This window comes from Rattus norvegicus, chromosome X (assembly GCF_021556685.1).
Source record: "Rattus norvegicus strain SHRSP/BbbUtx chromosome X, alternate assembly SHRSP_T2T, whole genome shotgun sequence".
NCBI lineage: Eukaryota > Metazoa > Chordata > Mammalia > Rodentia > Muridae > Rattus > Rattus norvegicus.
This window is the reverse complement of record NC_141554.1, coordinates 41685401-41706594: the sequence shown is the minus strand read 5'-3', so window position 1 is coordinate 41706594 and position 21194 is coordinate 41685401. Positions and strand designations below refer to the sequence as shown.

Below are 21194 nucleotides of genomic sequence, written 5' to 3'. Positions count from 1 at the left end.
TATCTATCTTGTTGATTTTCTCAAAGAACCAACTTTTGGTTCTGTTGATTCTTTCTATGGTCCTTTTTGTTTCTACCTGGCTGATTTCAGCTCTGAGTTTGATTATTTCCTGTGTTCTACTCGTTCTGGGTGTATTTGCTTCTTTTGTTCTAGAGCTTTTAGGTGTGCTGTCAAGCTGCTGACATATGCTCTCTCCTGTTTCTTTCTGCAGGCACTCAGAGCTATGAGTTTTCCTCTTAGCACAGCTTTCTTTGTGTCCCATAAGATTGGGTATGTTGTACCTTCATTTTCATTAAATTCTAAAAAGTCTTTAATTTCCTTCTTTAATTTTTCCTCGACCAGGTTATCATTGAGTAGAGCATTGTTTAACTTCCATGTATATGTGGGCGTTCTTCCCTTATTGTTATTGAAGACCATCTTAGCCTGTGGTGATCTGTTAGGATGCATGGGATTATTTCTATCTTTCTGTATCTGTTGAGACCTGTTTTGTAACGGATTATGTGGTCAGTTTGGGAGAAGACACCAAGTGGTGCTGAGGAGAAGGTATTTTTTTTAAGGATGAAACATTCTATAAATATCTGTTAAATCCATCTGGTTCATAACTTCTGTTTGTTTCTCCATGTCTCTGTTTAGTTTCTGTTTCCATGATCTGTCCATTGATGAGAGTGGGGTGTTGAAATCTCCTACTATTATTGTGTGAGGTACAATATGTGCTTTCAACTTTAGTAAGGTTTCTTTTATGTATGTAGGTGCCCTTGTATTGGAGCATAGATATTCAGGATTAAGAGTTCATCTTGGTGGATTTTTTCTTTGATGAATATGAAGTGTCCTTCCTTATCTTTTTTGATGACTTTTCGGTGAAAATCAATTTTATTCTATATCAGAATGGCTACTCCAGCTTGCTTCTTCAGACCATTTGCTTGATAGTTGTTTTCCAGCCATTTACTCTGAGGTAGTGTCTGTCTTTGTTACTGAATTGTGTTTCCTGTAGGCAGCAAAATGCTGGGTCCTCTTTATGTATCCAGTCTGTCAGTATTTGTCTTTTTATTGAGGAATTGAGTCCATTGATGTTAAGAGATTTTAAGGAATAGTGATTGTTGTTTCCTGTTATTTTTGTTGTTAGACGTGGAATTATGTTTGTGTGGCTCTTTTGGTTTCATTGCAAGGAGATTACTTTCTTGCATTTTCTAGGGTGTAGTTTCCCTCCTTGTGTTGGGCTTTACCATTTCTTATCCTTTGCAGGGCTGGATTTGTAGAAAGATATTGTGTAAATTTGGTTTTGTCATGGAATATCTTGGTTTCTCCATCAATGTTAATTGAGAGTTTTGCAGGATACAGTAACCTGGGCTGGCATTTGTGTTCTCTTAGGGTCTGTATGACATCTGTCCAGGATCTTCTGGCTTTCATAGTCTCTGGTGAGAAGTCTGGTGTGATTCTGATAGGTCTGCCTTTATATGTTACTGGACCTTTTCCCCTTATTGCTTTTACTATTCTTTCTTTCTTTTGTGTTTTTTTTTTGTGTGTGTGTTCTGACTATTATGTGACAGGAGGAATTTATTTTCTGGTCCAATCTATTTGGAGTTCTGTAGGATTCTTGTGTGTTATGGGCATCTATTTCTTTAGATCAGGGAAGTTTTCTCTCTAATTCTGTTGAAGATATTTACTGGCCCTTTAAGTTGGGAGTCTTTGCTGTCTTCTATACCTATTATCCTTAGATTTGATCTTCTTATTATGTCTTGTATTTCCTGGATGTTTTGCATTTGGAGCTTTTTGCCTTTTTTAGTTTCTTTGATGGTTGTAACAACGTTTTCTCTGGAATCTTCTGTCCCTGAGATTCTCTCTTCCATCTGTTGTATTTTGTTGGTGATGCTTGTGTTTATGACTCCTGATGTCTTTCCTAGGTTTTCTATCTCCATGTTGTCTCCCTTTGCAATTTCTTTATTGTTTCTATTTCCATTTTTAAATCCTGGATGGTTTTGTTCAATTCCTTCACCTGTTTGGTTGTGTTTTCCTGTAAGTCTTTAAGGGATTTTTGCATTTCCTCTTTAAGGGCTTCTATTTGTTTACCTATGTTATCTTGTAGTTAAGACTCTTTTATGTCCTTCTTAAAGTCCTCTATCATTATCATCAGACATGGTTTTAAATCCAAATCTTGCTTTTCTGGTGTGTATCCAGTATTTGTTTTGGTGTGAGAACTGGGCTCTGGTGATGCCAAGTAGTCTTGGTTTCTATTCCTTAGGTTCCTGTACCTGCCTCTCGCCATCAGGTTGTCTCTGGTGTTAGCTTGTCTTGAGGTCTTTGACAGTGGCTTGACCCTGCTCTATGCCTGTGTGTCAACACTCCTGTAGACCTGTTTTCTTTCAGCTGGATCTGGGAACAGAGAGCTGCTCCTGGGTTTGTGTGACCTGAAGCCTCCAGTTGGGTTGCTTGGAGCAAAAGTGCTGGTTACCTCTGCTCTCAGGTGTTTCAGAGCTCCAACTGTCTGGCTTTCAGCTCTCAGTTCAGGCAGAAACTAGAAGGTTCCTGTTGCTGACTACTCTTAGGTTCCTGTATCCAGAGGGCACTAGGCAGGTTCCTCTTGGGCAAGGAATGTGAGCAGAAGTTGTGATCTCCTCTGAGTACTCAGGATTGTCCACTTTTCTGAGAGTCCAGCTTTCTCCCCCATGGAATTTGGTACAGAGAGCTGTGGAAGTAGTTCAGCTCTGGGTGCAGGCCCCAAGTTGTCTTCTGACCTCCTCACACACATATGCCATGTGTGAGAACACATTCTCTCCCTTTCCCTCTTCCTCTCCATCTCCCTTCCCTTGTCCCCCTCTCTCTGTGTATAATCTGAGTGTTTGTGTGTAAGAGAGAGAGAGACAGTGTGTGCATGCCTGTGTTTAAAAAAATTTTAGAGAAATGTATCTACCAGATCATTTAAAGATGCACTTAAGAGGTTAGGCAGATGGCTCAATGGATAAAAGTACTTCCTTTGCAAGCTTGAGGACCTGAGTGTGGCTAATTTTTCAGCCTAGCTGAAAATTTCTAAGCTCCCACCAAAAAGCCAAGTATGGCTGCATTCTTCTGTGACTTCATCTCGGGTGGAAGCTGGAGATGTGGGGATCACTGAATAATAGTCAGCTTACATTCAATGAGAGACTCTGGGTTAAAGGGATAAAGTAGGGTAAGAGAGTTCCAAGTGTCTGGCTTTCAGCTCTCAGAGCAGGCAGAAACTAACCTGACACCATCCTCTGAACTCTACATGCACACACATACCTCTCCCCACCTCTCACCTCCCTCTCCCTCTCTCTCTCTCTCTCTCTCTCTCTCTCTCTCTCTCTCTCTGTCTCTCTCTCTCTCTCTCTCTCTCTCTGTCTCTCTCTCTCTCCCTCTCTCTCTCACTCTCTATTTCACACACACACACACACACACACACACACACACACACACACACACACACGGGGGAGGGGTGTTCCTAAATACCTTGCATGTTGTTAAATAAAAATTGTTAGCCCAAAGGGGTTTTTGGTTTTTATTTTGTTTTGTTTTACAGCTTTTAGATTTGGCATCTACTTTGGAAGTAACAGGACGATTTTATTTAGCAAGAAAAATATATGTCTTATGTCTGCCTCTTGTTCAAAATAAAGATGATAGACAAATTGATATCTGCATTATAGAAAGTATCTTAGTCTAGCCTATGCTATTGTAGCAGAATATCACAAACTGGATAATTTAAAGCAAACAAGAGTTGATGAATGGCCTTGGTTGATTTATGACTCTTTCAAATTCTGGTTGAGAAAAGAAAATCAAACTAAAATGAGTCTTGTGTATGTTAAGTAGGAAACAGTTGTCAATCTTTAAATGGAATTATGAGAACAATTAGTATATGTTACAGATTTTTAAATATTCCAATATAAATGAGAAATAAAATATAAACCACAAACTATCTAAGGGTTCTAAAAGTTTGGGAAATATAAGATCAAGGAGAAATGTTAGGTGAAAACTTTATCAATATGACTGAAAACATCACAGAGCAAAAGAACATGTGCAAGAAAGAGGATCGAAGGTCAGATCCATATTCATAACATCGCCATGGCTCAAATAATGAATCCATTCAAATAGCTATTACAGGACCCACTTTACCACTCATTTCATGGACTGTGAGAGAAATATTTAAGACAAAGCAAACATACAGGCCAGAGAGAGAGAGAGAGAGAGAGAGAGAGAGAGAGAGAGAGAGAGAGACAGAGACAGAGACAGAGACAGAGACAGAGACAGAGACAGAGACAGAGGAAGAAAAATTACATTTCATCTAACATTTTCACCTTGGCTCCACTGAGTGAAATACTCAGAATACTTGGATTTTTGTAAGCATAGAAGTTCTATGAGTAATACATAAGATCTTCTTTATTGAGCTACTGGTATGTATCAACAGATTGTGGTTCAAGACAAAGTAGTTAACAAATGAATGTTCAATATTATCATTTCTTTTTAATTAAATGTTGATTTAGCAAATACCATTCAGATAGGACAAAAAAATAAATAAAAAGTAAAAAACCAAGTCAAACTGATTTTGGTAGTTGTTTGTTGGGTGCCATGCAGAACGGAAAGGTAAGCATCTTTTAAGTGCATAGCACTTCCCATTTTCCTTTATATTTCCTAATGAATGCAATTCAATGACTAACAACTGCTTTTCAAAAGACTATACTTTAGGAGTGGAATGAATGCTTGGCAGTTAAGAATACGTACTATTCTTGCAGAGGTCCTGAGTTCAGTTCCCAGTACCGATACCGCAGTGCTCTTAACCTCCTGCAACTCCAGGTCCAGAGAATCCAATGTCCCCTTTTGACCTCCGTGGACTCTGTACTCACCTGCCCACCCCCCCACACATATACATAATTTTAAAATAAGAATAATAAAACCTTAAAAGGATAAACTTCCTTTCCACTTACCTGAATCTTCCTTGTGTGTGTTTGTATAGTTTTCCAACATGAAAGAAAAGAAGCTGGATAGCTGTGCAAGATAAGATGATATAAATCATTAATAAAGACTAAAGAGACACTACAGCAAATAGCAGAGCTCTACTAAAGTCCCTTACTCTCCTGCTGTGTTCATCTCCCTGCTACAGCACATGCCAAGAGTCACAGATGGGCAGCATCACACAGAGATGCGGAGGAAATTATATATGAATTCTTCCTGGGAAGCTGCCATCCACAACTGAAGCAAGAGTGTAACCGTGCAGTTCTCTACCTCCTTGCCATGTATGAGACAGGCTAAGCTGTATTTCACATTTCAGCACTTCTCCTGGGATCAGGCTGAAGTGAGGCTTTCTCCTGGGATCAGGCCGAAGTTAGGCTTGTCCAGAAAGAATAGTTTTTCCTGGCTTCTTTGCTGGTCCTATCATGCTTTACTTCCTTAAAGGTTATGCCAGAAAACATTCTGTCAATCTCAGTAAGTCACTGTCTCAACCAGACTCCATTTCAAGGAGTCCTCTCTAAGGCAACTACAAAGTTTTGTTCATTATGCTCTCCTTTTCATCTATATGATGGCATGATAAATACTGTTTAAAGTGATAGCCTACATGGGTTTGGAGAGATTGCTCAGCGGCTAAGAGCACTCGCTGTTTTCCCAGAGAAACATCACTTGATTCCCAGCACATACATAGCAGTTCACAAAACATGTGTAACTCCAATCTCAGGGGATACAATTCCTTCTTCTGCCCTCCATGGGTATACAACACACATGGTGAACAGACATACACGAAGGCAAAACACCTATTCACACAAAAATAAATACTGTTTAAAGGCTTCTAATCAGAGCAATACGGGAACATTGAATGACTTGTAACTTTTGTTGTGGTTGCTGGTAGTGGTGGATTTTGACTTGTTGTTTTGTTGGTTGGTTATTTTCTTTTGTTTTATTTGTTTTGTTCTGTTGAGACAGGGTCTCACTGTGTAACTCTAGTTGTTATGGAACTCACTATATAGAGCAGAATGGCCTCAATCTCACAGAGATCCTCCTGTCTCTGCCTCCTGAGTCCTTAGATTTAAGACACGTACAACCATGCCTGGCCTAATCTGTATTATTTTAATAGCTACCAAGAAGAAATTTGCCAATTTAACTTTTTTTGAACTTGGATTAATTATTTTTAAAGACTATAGTCTGACACTTAAATATGGTTGTTAAAATTTTAAACAATATCAAAGGAAAATAAGAAGTCTCTCTTAATATCCCTGACTACTCATCAATGTCACCTTGTCCCTGCCATTAGCAGAGTTTGCTGTGTTTCTTTTTCCAGAGTTTGGTTGCATTCTTAATTTTCTTTTACATACTGGGATAAACTCTAGGTAAATTGGTTCTTTCGTTGATAATTATATTGAAGAACTTTCTAAGGTCATTTTATGGTTAAAAGGTATTCATTTTTATCAGTGAGTATTAAAGCTAGAGTTATGAATTTTGTGCTGTAAGCTTTATAAAGGGCTTTCACATTCACAGATTTTCTTTTAGAACTTTCATCAACTTCTTCCCAGAAAATTCTTTCTTTTCTAAGGCCTAAAAGTATCCTGTCTGAAGGGGTTTGAAAATAGCTTAGTTAGCAAAGTGCTTGCCATAAGAACCCGACTTTGAGCCCAGGAACCTATATAAAAAGTTGGACAGGGCATCTACTTATATCCTCAGAATTGGGGAGGCAGAGACAAGATCACTTCCCTAATAACCCCAACCTAATTGAGGAGCTTTAGATCTCAAGGAAACATCCTATCTCAGAAAAGCAAAGGTGAACAGTTCTTAAGGAATAATACCCATTCCACACACATGCACATGTATGTACACACACTCGTATACCTACACATACAGGAACATATGCAAACACAACTATTTTTTCTGGGCTGAGGATATGGCTCAGTGGTACAGTGTTTAACTAACATGTACAAGGCTCTGGGTTCAACTTTTCCACTTGCATTTTTTTTTAAAAATTCCATTCATAAAGTAATGACTTCATTTACCATTAGAAAATATGCTTAAAAAATAGAAAAAGACTATTTTTATTAGTTAGACATCTGGCATTGCTCTAAAAATGTGAACTTCAAAGCTGAAAAACATCTCCCCAAAGTGCAATCTCTCAATAGCTAGTTGCAAAACAATATCATTACAGCCTCTGTGAAAGCATTTCATGAAGGTTCCTCTGCTTCAAACAGACCCATAGTTTCATTCCTTCAAAACAAGAAAGAGGGAGGGAGAGGGGGAGAGAGAGAGAAAGAGGAAGGGGAAAGAGAGGGGAGGGATGGAGAGAGAGAGAGAGAGAGAGAGAGAGAGAGAGAGAGAGAGAGAGAGGTGCTTTTGGTCAAACTGACCTGCATCTGGCCTTGCTCGTCAGCATATTCGATAGACTGGAAGATGGCGAGGGCATAATGTTGTCTGGCGCTCAGTCGAGCTCTGTACCGTCGGTACCAATTTTGGATGATTAATGCAGCTCTCACCACTGCAGACCCACAGGATATGAAAGGCAGAGGACAACAATTACATACAGCTTTGGGGGAAGCAGGTGCTTTAACAAGAAAACAATCAAACAATTTTCTTAGTCCTAAGAAATAGGAAAATTATAAACAATGAGATTGACTTTTATGCTTTTTATAAAATGTTCTTAAGTCTCAAACACTCAGCCCAGAGATCAATGATGTCATATTCGTTAAGGATCAATGTTTCAAAGTGAGATTGCCTGAACTTGGTACTGCCTGGCTGTCAGTCACTAGGAAAAGGCATGCAGACTTGCAGTGAATGTGCACCATGGAGTATCTCATCACCATTAGAAACAATGGATTAAATAAACTCATGGAAATATGGGTGTGCTGGCTGATACAAACCTAGATGTATATGGGAGTAGAGAAACTTCATTGAAAAAAAATGCCCCCATAAGATTGACCTGTGTAGGGTATTATCTTGATTAATGATTAATATGGGAGGGCAGAGGCAATTGTGAGTGGTGTCACCTTGGGGAAGGTGGTCCTAGATGATATAAGAAAGCAAACTGAATAAACGAGGAGGAGCAAGCCATTAAGCAGTGGTACTCCATGGCCTTTGCATCAGTTCCTGCCTCCAGGTTCAATCTCAGCTTCCACAGTTCTCCTATTCACCAAGCACAGAGGTTCTATTCAACAAGGTCCCCCAAGTACTTATAGAGTCCCTACAGTCGTCCAACATTATGAAGCTAAGAGAGACAAAAGCATCTTCTTAGGTTCACTTAGCCAGTAAGTGGAAAAGGACAGCGAAAACTGGTGCACAGACATGACTCAAAGGCCCAAGCTTTTTACCTCCAAAGAGATGTTGACCTATTGCTATTCCTCATTTACAGTGACATAATGAAAGAAATGAGCACTGGACTTTCATATACTTAGTATTAACAATGTTAATAATAGATAACCAAGCTGATTTCTAATTAATAATAGAATGGTCTACTTCAACACTTTCAGTGCCCACAAATATCATCTCCATGATAAGTGTAAAGAAACTGAGTTCAGAGCAGTAAGTATGTTCAAAGTCACCTAACATAGATAGTTGACTCCAAACCCTGAGTTCGGTCCACTAGGGCCAGTTATTTCATTCCCTAATCCATTTGGACCTTTCTTTCCTTTGAATGATAATGGCTATTTACTAAATACTCAGTACAGTTGGGCAGCAACTGGACACCACATCTATCAACCTCTCTGCTCCTTCCCAATACAGGGAGGAATGGGAGCTAACATCTTTCTTCTGTCTCTGCTTAGACTCTGTGTAGGGCATGGTTGAAATCCTAACACACATGGAGGTTTTGCTGCCTTCTCTGGTGAACAAATGCATTCATTGGGTTCTATTCTGAGACAGGATAGAGAGACAGAATGAAGGGGATGTGGAAGGGAAAGAAGCTAGCCTCTCACCCCACCCTGGAGTCTGATAAAAGTATTAAGCCAGCTGTGAGTTAAATATTCCCCAGGTATAGGCTATCTTGTTATGAGTTGTTGGTCAGAGAGACTCCAGAGGACCCCAAAACAATACAGCCTTTTGCTATTACTCTTATTTACCCACCAGAATTAGATAAGATACTATTTCTGAAGATACCACGTGCTTCTGTTACACCATTCATGTAGTTCAGTTGGTAAATCAACAGGGAGCTTCCTCCCTGCATCTAGCTATCTTAGTGCCAGAAAGCGCTATGTAGAACTTGAGGGGGGAGAGAAATCATCCACAGTCTTAATAGCTGTGAACTTTGAAGGCCATAATACATTATGCTAGACAAGATATGCTCACTGGTACAAGAATGCTATGGCTGTTGGGGGGGGGGTAAATAAGTACTTTCTGATTGAATTTGAGATATATATATCATGGCTGAGGAGGTCATAGACCCCAGGATGAAATTTACTGCTATCTTTTGGCAAAATGGTCATGATGTTTTCTAAATATTTGTGTTTATACACATAGACTGATGCTGCCTTCACTCTGGGCCAGAGAAGTTCCTGTGTGCTCTGGGAGATAAATAATTCAAAGACTCAAAACCAGGCAAAGTCTTGATAATAAATGACTTTTAAAGGTATTTTAAAGTTTATATGTATGAGCATTTTGCAGACATGTATGTATGTGCACCAGGTACATGCCTGGTGCTCACAGAGTTTCAGAAGGGGGTGTTAAGTGCCTGAAACTGGAGTCATGGGTGGTTGTGGGCCACCATGTTGGTACTTGGACTCAAACCTGGGTCCTATGTGAAAACAACAGGTATTCATTACTGCTGGGCCATCTCTCCAGTCCTATATGTGACTTTTGAGTGTTCATCCCCAAATGGAACATCTGTATCACCCTCTCCAAGACTAAAGAAGCATCAAGGAATAAAGAATAGGAATAAAGAGCTAGAGGATGGGAATGAGCATTGTGAATTGTTATCTTTTGGACAAAACTGGCCGTTACACTCATGAACTCACATTGGTGTGGATTACCTGCTCCTGACTGGGCTCATCAGTGCTTTACCATGTACAGAACAGGAGTCTATGAGGCCCCACCCCTCCATGAAGAACGATAAGCAGTTAAGGATTGCTATGGGAGGTGGTAGTCATACCTCAGTGGTATAGCCACTAGGAAGTTGGCCTCACTCAAGTAAACAGTCTTCAACCAATGCTCATACAAACCACCCCAGTTAAATGTGTAGCACACGAAAGGACAGAAAAGTAGGATAGGGATTTGTTGGGAAGAAGTTCAGTGTGGAGGATATGAGGAAAAAAATAACAGAGGGGAGAATATGATCGAAATGCATTTTATATGAAAGGAATTATTAAAGAGTTAAAATAGCTAAAACAACAACAAAAAAAGGGAAAGAACAAAAATGAAAACCAATCCAGCATATTTGAGGTAGAAGGAATGCACCTCAGTTGCCTGTCATGCGGATCATGCACAAAACCCTGTGATGAACCCCCAGTGCTGGAAAACAAAACAGCTGTGGTGGTGCGGTGGTTTGCATCTGCATTCCTGGCACTTAGAAAACAGAGGCAGAGCAGCAGAAGTCCATCGGTCCTTGGCTACAAAGCAAGTTAAAGGGCTGCCTGGACTGCCTGGGCTGCCTATCTTAACAAAGAAAGACTTCCAGCACCGTCAACATTTACTGTGAAAATTGCCTACAGAGAGACAGTATTCCTGTGAAATAATGTTTCTACAGAGAACCGTATCACATGTGATGAGGACAGGAATCTGAGGTTGAGAGTACGGCACCATTTTCCATGCTACCTCATGATTTGTGGCTGATTCCAAATGCCACATTGGGTTTCATGCACAATGGTCGTGCACCTAGGTTCTAGAATGAAGAGAACTGAGTCTGGCTCTGCATTTCCTGACCGACAAGCAGGGTGATCCTAAGCAATATGTCCCTGGATCTCAGTTGTATTATTTCACAAACTATGGCTAATGACAATTCATAGGAAGGATTAAATAAAATAAAATCAAGTTATCTACTTATGATGTCTGGCACAAAGCAAATGTTCCTGATTTGTCTTGCCCAACAACTTCTTGCCTGGATTTTTAAATTTCTTGCAAAATATTACAATAATAATCATCACCAGAGACAAGAATTTATTAAAAAATGAATGAATGGAAACAACTTAGCCATACAAAAATGGCAATAAACAAGCCATCTGTGGGTCTTCTTGTGGTGTCCTTGACCCCTCCAATCTGGATCTCCTTCCCCCTACCTGGACGGCCCCATTGGGCCTCAGCAAGAGAGGATGTGCATAGACCTGATGGGACTAGATGTCCCTGGGTGGGGTGGTACCCAAGGGTGGCTGCCCGTTTCTTTGAGAACTGGAGGAGGGAAGGGATTTCTAAGGGTGGGACTGGGAGGAGAGGAGGGAGGGGACTGTGATCAGGATGCAAAGTGAATTTTAAAAAAGAATTTAACATGGGAAGAAAGAAAGAAAGAAAGAGAGAGAGAGAGAAAGAAAGAAAACAAAAGAAAATAAGAGAAAAGAAAAACCATATGTACTTGGTAAAAAAAAAAAAAAAAAGGACAAGTAACTTACTAAACCTATACTGTTGCTTCCCAAGGGATATATATTGTAGTAACTTAAAAAAGTTCCTCCTGCATGGAATTAATGTGATCAGGAAGAGAGACCTTCATATACATGGAAACAGCAAGACCCGAAGCAGCTCTAAGCTGTCCAACAAGAAGAGAGCTAGAAAATGCTGATCTTCATCTCCTTGGGATATACTGAAGCCAACAACCCCTCAGAAAGTGTATCATAGTTGGGTTCCACCTTGTGCTACTTTAGAATTCTCAGATCCAGAGGAAGGCCATCAGCTGGATCGTGTTACCCTGCAGTGTGTAGGTGGGCTGTCAGGCACAATGTAGAGTTTTATAGGCCTGCTATTGGTAAGCCTTTGTCGGTTCCTTTCCCTCCTGGAGAAGTTTCTGGGGAAGGTGGATGCTCAAAAAGACAATTGTAGGGCATGGATCAAACCCCACTTTATTGGTCACTTGTAACCCAAGTATGCAAAATATCAGTGAAGAACTCTGTCAGGGGTCTGAGTTGGAGGATGCAGGGAGTTGGAAGCTTGATATCTAAACAGATCCTATTATTTTTACTCCACTGAGATGAGCTCCCCAGCTCCCCTCTCAAATGCCCATCCATGTCCCCCGCCTTGATCCTCCTGGTTACTTAGCCTCCCTGGGTTGGTGGATTGTAGCATGGTTATCGTGTACTTTACAGCTAATATCCACTTATATAAGTGAGTACATTCTATGTTTGTCTTTCTGGGCCTGGGTTACATCATTCATTAATTCATCCTTTGTTAATATAACAAAATAAAACACAATAAGATAAAATAAGGACTATTACATTAAAGCCAGCAAGACAAACCAACAGAAGGAAAAGAGCCCAAGAAAAGGCAAAAGCATCGGTGACCCGGCCTTCCTATGTGTGCTTCTTTCTATGCTGACTGGTGAAGATGTTTTATCTTGCTTGGCTTTTGTTTTTTAAACGGGAGCTTCCTTGGCAGTTTGCTAACCAGGACTCTCATATCTGGAATTATAAGGTATTCAGACTCGGCTTTTGAAATTCTGCTGGCAGAGGCCTTTTAAGGAAGCACCAGGATGAACAACATGTTAATGTACCTTTAAGGAACCTGGCAGCCAGTCAGGAAGCCACAGAGCACAAGTGGAATAGAGCTGATTAAAAGGAATTCAAGCAAACTGGAAAGAGAATAGATCCTCCAGTGGCAAAGGCTTTAATTGAGAAGGAAAATTACTCCCTCAACTGCTCAAAGCCTGGTAAGAATAGAGCATGGCTCGCCTCTTGGTGAGAACCACAGATGTTATTACCGTTATTTTGTTTACCTATATTTTATAGCTGCCACCTGCAAGACAATAGGGCTGTTCTACCCCCACTTCCAACTTCAATTGAGAAACAATATGAGATATATGCTTTGCGGACATGAGATGGTCACAAAACCTATTGCTTGAACGATGCCACTGTTCCTATATCAAATGCCATAGCCAAGTCATGGTGAGTCACACTTGTAGTTCCAGCAATCAGGTTCTAGAGCAGGAAGATGACTGGAAGTTCAGATACAACACGAACTATACAGTGTTTTAGGCCATCCTGGGCTACAGATCGAGGTGCGCTCTCTCTCTCTCTCTCTCTCTCTCTCTCTCTCTCTCTCACACACACACACACACACACACACACACACACACACTCACACACAAATAACAAAGAAAGGAATGTCATTGCTAGCATGACAATATTAAGACACCTTTGGGGTGTCCTTCAGTCCCTCATAAATGGATTGGTGCTGTTATCTTCGGAGTGGGTTCCTGGGGAAAGGATGATTTAGCCTCATTCTTCTCTCTGCATGCACAGGGTCTCTCACCACACCATGTTCTTAGTCAAGTTATGAGGTAGCAAGAGGCCTCTTATCTAATGTTAATACCTTCGTATTAGACTTCCCTATTCCCAGCATTGTGAGAAACGCCTTTCCTTGTAAATCACATGGTCTGCAGTATTCTGTTATAGCAGCAGAAAATGGACGACAACAGGACAATCAAAGCAAAAAGCTTATTAGTTTGTTTAGACTTGCTCATCCATAAACTCTGGCTTCCCCGCAGAGCAAGGGAATGTAAAAGGCATGGTTTTACATTGTTAGACTATACTTATCTGTTTGTTGCTGCTGGTAGTAGTGTGCGCGCGCGCGTGTGTGTGTGTGTGTGTACATGTACATGCTATAGTACACATGTGGGAATCAGAGGACAACTTGCAGGAGTCATTTCTCTCCTGTTACCACTATGGTTACCACAGATCAAACTCATGTCTTCAAGTCTTCAAACTTGGCAGCAAGCCCTTTATACACTAAGCCATCTTGCCAGTTCCTGAAAGGCATTTTTGAAAGATTTTTGGAGAGAGAGAGAGAGAGAGAGAGAGAGAGAGAGAGAGAGAGAGAGAGAGTCTGTGGAAGCTAGAAGCATTAGACCCCTGGAGAGGGAGTTACAGGTGGTTGTGAGCTGCCTTACACACACACACACACACACACACACACACACACACACACACACACACACACAGACACAATGTATATACACTATATATATTATATATAACTCTAATCCTCTGCAAAAGTCCCATGTGCTCTTGACCACTAAGCCACCATCCCAGCATCCCAGCTCTAGATATTTTCTGGACTAAATTATGAAGCTAAATCTCCAAATGATGATGGGTATTTTCAAATCATCACTTTCTTTAAGAGACAGTGGAAATGATAATTTTATCCTTGTCAGAAACCTCTGACTTTCCAGTTGGACAAGAGTAAGAATTAGAAGTCATTCAAATTACTTCTTCATCCACTCACCAACACTATCTATAAGAGTTTTGTTTTTTGAAGTTCTGAATTTGTAATTAGAACACTTCCATTTTGGTCTCTACTGAACCAGGTGCCAGCTGGGTAACTTCAGGCAAATCAAGTAACCTCTCTGGCCATCATTTCTCCTGTGAACATTTACAACTTGGGGTTTCTGTGATCTCTAAGATCCTTTCCAATTAGAAAATATTCAAACCATCTGCTTTTTTGGTGACACAGCTGCATCCAACTTATTATTGCACATAGCAAAGTTGAAAATAACTATTGAAGGACAAAATTTGATGTGTAAAACTCAATACTCAACCGGAAACTTTTGGGGGAAAAACGAGACAAATTTTAAAGACTACTCAAAATGAAGTAAGACTTGGTACGCATGTAAATCAGTGGAACAACGCTTGCCTATCATGTTTAAGACCCTGGTTTTCATCCATACAACTAGTAAATAAAACTAAATAAACGATGAATAAATAAATTATCCCTGTAGTCAAACCACAAATAACTTTGGTTTTCTCATTAAGGAACTGTGGCTAAAGTTGATAACAATTGTTTCAAGAATATTCTTTTTTCATAGTATGAATTTTTCCCTTCCCAAGTTTTGTCTTATTTTGTTGATTGGTTTATGTCAGCATCTCTCCATGTAGTCAAGGCGGTTAGAATTGTCACCTCTGCCTCCAAGTGTTGAGATTACAGGCCTGTACCACAACTCCCAATTTATCTCTTTTAAAAAGATTGATTGTGGCTGCTAGTCTGTCTACTGGCTTTATCAAGGGTGGGGAAAGATGAATGGAGAAAAAAATGAAGACCAGAGGGAACTGAAATCATCTGACACACAGGCAAAGTCTAGGGCATAGAGGTCTCAGTGGAGGTCAGAGAATGAGATGATAACTACAAAGATTTCCAGGGTAAGCCACAGTGGCAGGAAATGAAACTAAGCAACCGAGTCTCAGTAGTAGTGGAGGTTGCCGAACTCAGGAAATCAAAGAACTAAGGTGTCACAAAGCATTGTGGTGGTGGGGAATCAGATCCAATGAAAATACACAGGATAGTGAGACTTGAAGAAAAGCCTTGAGAAATGAGAAGTTAAGGAAAATATCTCCACTGAACCATATCTCCAGAAAAACACTGAAATGTTTTGAAGAGCGTAGGATAGTTGTTCATAAAATATCCCTCAACTTTAATGTTTCTGCTATTTCTTCTTGATTTGATCTAGGTTATATATTTTGCTGGGATATGCAATATGTCCTTCTTTGGGCAGTTATCAAGAAGCACATGATGGAGCTGGGAAGTTGGCTCAGCAGCTAAGAGCACTTAGCTGTGTTGTAGCGGGCTAGCATTTAGTTCCCAGAACCCACACAGTGGCTCACAAGCATCCATACCTCCAGTTCCAGGGTGTCTGATGCCATCCTCTGACCTCTATAGGCACTAGGCATATGGTACACATGCACACATGCAGGCAAAACAGTCATACACATAAAATTTTGAAAAGTCTAAAAATGTAAAGGTAACAATTTAAAAAATAAGCACATGCTGTTTATCTCATCAATGATTATGCTAAGTTGGATAGCTTGGTAATGACGATAGCAACAGGACCAGAAATCCACTACCCAAGAAATACAGGTTTTATCCAATGGAAAAAAGATAGCATTTTCAGCAAATGGTGCTGGTTCAACTGGAGGGCAACATGTAGAAGAATGCAGATCGATCCATGCTTATCACCCTGTACAAAGCTTAAGTCCAAGTGGATCAAGGACCTCCACATCAAACCAGACACACTCAAACTAATAGAAGAAAAACTAGGGAAGCATCTGGAACACATGGGCACTGGAAAAAATTTCCTGAACAAAACACCAATGGCTTATGCTCTAAGATCAAGAATCGACAAATGGGATCTCATAAAACTGCAAAGCTTCTGTAAGGCAAAGGACACTGTGGTTAGGACAAAACGGCAACCAACAGATTGGGAAAAGATCTTTACCAATCCTACAACAGATAGAGGCCTTATATCCAAAATATACAAAGAACTCAAGAAGTTAGACCGCAGGGAAACAAATAACCCTATTAAAAAATGGGGTTCAGAGCTAAACAAAGAATTCACAGCTGAGGAATGCCGAATGGCTGAGAAACACCTAAAGAAATGTTCAACATCTTTAGTCATAAGGGAAATGCAAATCAAAACAACCCTGAGATTTCACCTCACACCAGTGAGAATGGCTAAGATCAAAAACTCAGGTGACAGCAGATGCTGGCGAGGATGTGGAGAAAGAGGAACACTCCTCCATTGTTGGTGGGATTGAGACTGGTAAAACCATTCTGGAAATCAGTCTGGAGGTTCCTCAGAAAATTGGACATTGAACTGCCTGAGGATCCAGCTATACCTCTCTTGGGCATATACCCAAAAGATGCCTCAACATATAAAAGAGACACGTGCTCCACTATGTTCATCGCAGCCTTATTTATAATAGCCAGAAGCTGGAAAGAACCCAGATGCCCTTCAACAGAGGAATGGATACAGAAAATGTGGTACATCTACACAATGGAATATTACTCAGCTATCAAAAACAACGAGTTTATGAAATTCGTAGGCAAATGGTTGGAACTGGAAAATATCATCCTGAGTGAGCTAACCCAATCACAGAAAGACATACATGGTATGCACTCATTGATAAGTGGCTATTAGCCCAAATGCTTGAATTACCCTAGATGCCTAGAACAAACGAAACTCAAGACGGATGATCAAAATGTGAATGCTTCACTCCTTCTTTAAATGAGGAAAAAGAATACCCTTGGCTGGGAAGGGAGAGGCAAAGATTAAAACAGAGACTGAAGGAACACCCATTCAGAGCCTGCCCCACAGGTGGCCCATACATATACAGCCACCCAATTGGACAAGATGGATGAAGCAAAGAAGTGCAGACCGACAGGAGCCGGATGTAGATCGCTCCTGAGAGACACACCCAGAATACAGCAAATACAGAGGCGAATGCCAGCAGCAAACCACTGAACTGAGAATAGGTCCCCCGTTGAAGGAATCAGAGAAAGAACTGGAAGAGCTTGAAGGGGCTCGAGACCCCAAAAGTACAACAATGTCAAGCAACCAGAGCTTCCAGGGACTAAGCCACTACCTAAAGACTATACATGGACTGACCCTGGACTCTGACCCCATAGGTAGCAATGAATATCCTAGTAAGAGCACCAGTGGAAGGGGAAGCCCTGGGTCCTGCTAAGACTGAACCCCCAGTGAACTAGACTATGGGGGGAGGGCGGCAATGGGGGGAGGGTTGGGAGGGGGACACCCATAAGGAAGGGGAGGGGGGAGGGGGATGTTTGCCCGGAAACCTGGAAAGGGAATAACACTTGAAATGTATATAAGAAATACTCAAGTTAATAAAAAAAAAAAGAAATACAGGTTTTGTGTCCTTTTAATAAGCAATTTGCTATAACATGCTTGGAGTCTCCAAGCATGGGGATATCTACTGAGTTTTGCTTAAAACAATTGCTTCCATTGTGGTAACAGAACAGTCACATTCCAACTCATTCTTTCTCTATTTATATTAGGATTTGGATTTCCAAACACCCCAGTGAAAGCCCTTTTTATCCCACAGGAAAATGACACAACACCAAGATCGCAAACAGCCACCTTATGAAAGTTTACATTACACGTGTAATCCTTGGCTACAGCACTAGTTTGGAAAGTGAGAAGCTATAGCTAGATAATACCAAAATAAAACAAGACAGCTCGGGAAAACACTTGGAGCAGGACAAAGGCAGTATCTCATCTTCTATAAGAATCAGCACTGTGGGGTTGGGGATTTAGCTCAGCGGAAGAGCGCTTGCCTAGAGAGCGCAAGGCCCTGGGTTCGGTCCCCAGCTCCAAAAAAAAAAAAAAAAAAAAGAAAAAAGAAAAAGAAAAAAAAGAGAAAAAGTAAAAAAAAGAATCAGCACTGTGAAAATATCTAAATTGTAATGCTATCATATTCTTAACTGTAGCTCGGTGAAGGGATCAACATCATTTTTAAGTATTTTAATTTTTTTCTCATAGGAAATATGCCCTATGCAACAGTTCAGTAATGATATTTAATCTTACTTAGGAAAAACTAACTATCTTGATGACAATTCTGTTTTGTCTCCCTTGCTATTAATGACTAATCACATTTGTTCTTCAAAGGTCAAATCCAATCAGAATTTTGTCAGTTACACCTGCTAAAAGCCTAATAGAATATGAACCATAATTGTAGAAATGTTCTGATTATGGGAAATAACTGGCAACTGAAGCTTAGGTACTGCCCTTTCTGATATTAATTTGAAATATGCTTCTCTGTAACAGGATTTTCTAATGATTAATAAGATGCAACCAGAAAGATGGCCTAGTAAAAGTTAAAAGCTAGTAAAAAAAGAAAAGTCGCTCAAACAGATAATGCCACATCATTTTGTATTCTGCCATCAGAAGATTCTTGATTCAAAAATTGATATTTAAATAGCTTCTGTCAGGGTCTGAAAATAATTAGGAATTTAAAAGCAAAGGTGGGCTAAATCACACAGTAAGTAAAGGGAAAGGTGAAAATTCATTTAATTGGTATATAGAATTAAAAGGTTGTTGGTTGTTATTTTAGTTTGGTTTTGGATTTGTATCCATTTTTCTTAAACAAGAAATGTGTTTGTATTATCAATCCTATACAAGTCTCAAGGCCAAATCATATCAAAGAGTGATTGATTCACTATTATTGAGAGGGACTACAATTTCAAATGAAAAACAAATGCTTTCCTTTTAGACAGAAAGCTACCAGGAGGAGCATGAGGGTGACAAAGTAAGAAGCCTAAGAGGAACTCAGAGGACTTCCAATATTTAAAAGCTGGAACCAGTGTGAACAATTCAAATGAAGACATAAAAGGAAACCTGGGAGAACGTGTTGTTATGAAGCCAAGGGTATTAACTCTTTTAAGAAAGGCACGTGCAAAAAGGCCATGTTCTGCCAGAAAGTTGAGCAGACTCAGACCGACATGTTCCACTGAATTTTGAAGCTTTAAGAATCTATCAGATAATTTTTTCCTGATCTAGGACTGATAAGAAAGTAAAAGACAGCAATTTTGTGCACTGGGAAATTCTGAATATAATGTTATCAGTTTGTAGATATCATCACCTATGTTAAATTTCTTCAATATGATTCAGTATTATAATTATGTAAGAGAATATCTCTCTTTTTACGTCATTCATGGTGAGGTATATATAAGCCGATATAATGACTTTAAGTTTTTCTTTTCAAATGGAAAAGAAGATTGAGGATGGAAAGAGAAAAATGATAGCAAAATGTGAACAGGCCAAGCTAACTAACAGGTATACTGAGAGTCACTGTCCTCTATATCCAAGTAGGATTCAATTTTCCCTAACAGTAAGTTAGAAGGAAAGTAACACAACATAAAACAAAACTTCAGTAGAAAAATAAGGGGGCTGGAATGACGACTCCGTGGTTCTCACTGTATAATCTGAAGATGTGAGGTGGACCCTAGCACCCAAGTAAAAAGCCAGGTTGAGCCATGCTTGCTTATAATGCGAACACTGTAGGGAGGGAAGACAGGAGGGTGGGGTAGGAAGGCTGTCAGCTTCAAGTCTAGCTCTAGATTTAGTGACAGCCTTGTTTCAAAAGAATAAGACAAAAAGATACAAAATACAGCATACTCTATGTTCTCTTCCTGGCATCCATTCATGCAGAGTGAGCACATGTATGCACATGTGCACAAACCTACATACACATCACACACACACACACACACACACACACACACACACACACACCACAAAAAAAGAAAAAATAGAGGACAGGAACTTAACACACCAAGAGGCTGATGGGTAACAGCTAGCAGAACAGGCAGAACAGTCTACAAAATCCAGTAGACTTCCACTGACAGGATTTTACAATGTGTCTTATCTGATATCTATTTCACTAAGGAGAAAAGCAAGGGACGTGGCAGCTTAGAGTGACTTCTGCTACATTTTCCAAGTTCCAATATAGACTGCTTAATAGCAACTATAATAACAAAAAATCAATGATAACAAGATAAAAGAAATAATTTCATAATTCTTTTCCATAAGGTCCTAAATTTAAATATACATTTAAAATTGAGAATGAGGGGATAGGGCACATAGGGCTAGAAGTAACCATAGAGATTCTCTTGAGCAGTTGTGAAGAGCTTTGAGATTTTTAAATAACTAAACTAACTTTAAGTTACAAAATATTTTTCATATTTATTTTTTAAATGTTACAGAAATGTTTGGTTTCTTAGTATTTTTCATATTTTTAATTTCCTGTTTGTGTGTTTATGTATGTGTGTGTGCTCAAATGCACATGCTTGGGTATGTGTACAAATGCATGTGCATGCATGTGGAAGCCAGAAATCAACAAGTGACTGCCTCAGTTGCTTCCTGTCTTATTTTCTAGAGCTCAGCATCTGACTGAATCTGGAACCCACTTATACAGCTAGAATGGCTGACCAATAAGCCCCAGGATTACTTTTTTTCCTCTACCTATTCAGTGCTGAGTTTATAGTGATTTGCCATCCTGTGTGCGTGTGCGTGTGCGTGTGTGTGTGCGTGTGTGTGTGTGTGTGTGTGTGTATTGGAAGTTGAACTCAGGTTGATTGCAATATAAGCACTGTATTGCACCAACTCCCTAGCCCCCTCCCATGTTTTTCAGATTTTAAATAAAAACAGAGAACTAATAGTGTAATAAAAAATAATCTTGCTTCCTGGTTGCTGCGGCCGCGGGGAGCTCATAAGCAATACCCCATGAGCAAACTTGAGCCTCAGGACCACAGGTAAGACAAACCTTCCTGCTCCAAGCGACCTAACTGGTGAACTC

General features: G+C 40.0%; 1 protein-coding gene across 7 annotated transcripts in view; it reads right to left on the bottom strand.

The window, feature by feature from the left end:
- Positions 1 to 21194, bottom strand: part of Ppef1 (protein phosphatase with EF-hand domain 1) — a 153317-nt gene that overhangs the window by 66250 nt on the left and 65873 nt on the right. For all 7 annotated transcript variants that reach the window (XM_087600180.1, XM_087600181.1, NM_001434223.1 and 4 more), the window contains 2 exons: positions 7332 to 7459; positions 4932 to 4992 (listed from right to left, as the gene is read on the bottom strand). In XM_087600180.1, the coding sequence (XP_087456306.1) occupies positions 4932 to 4992; positions 7332 to 7459 (189 nt within the window). The remainder of the gene's footprint in view (positions 1 to 4931; positions 4993 to 7331; positions 7460 to 21194) is intronic.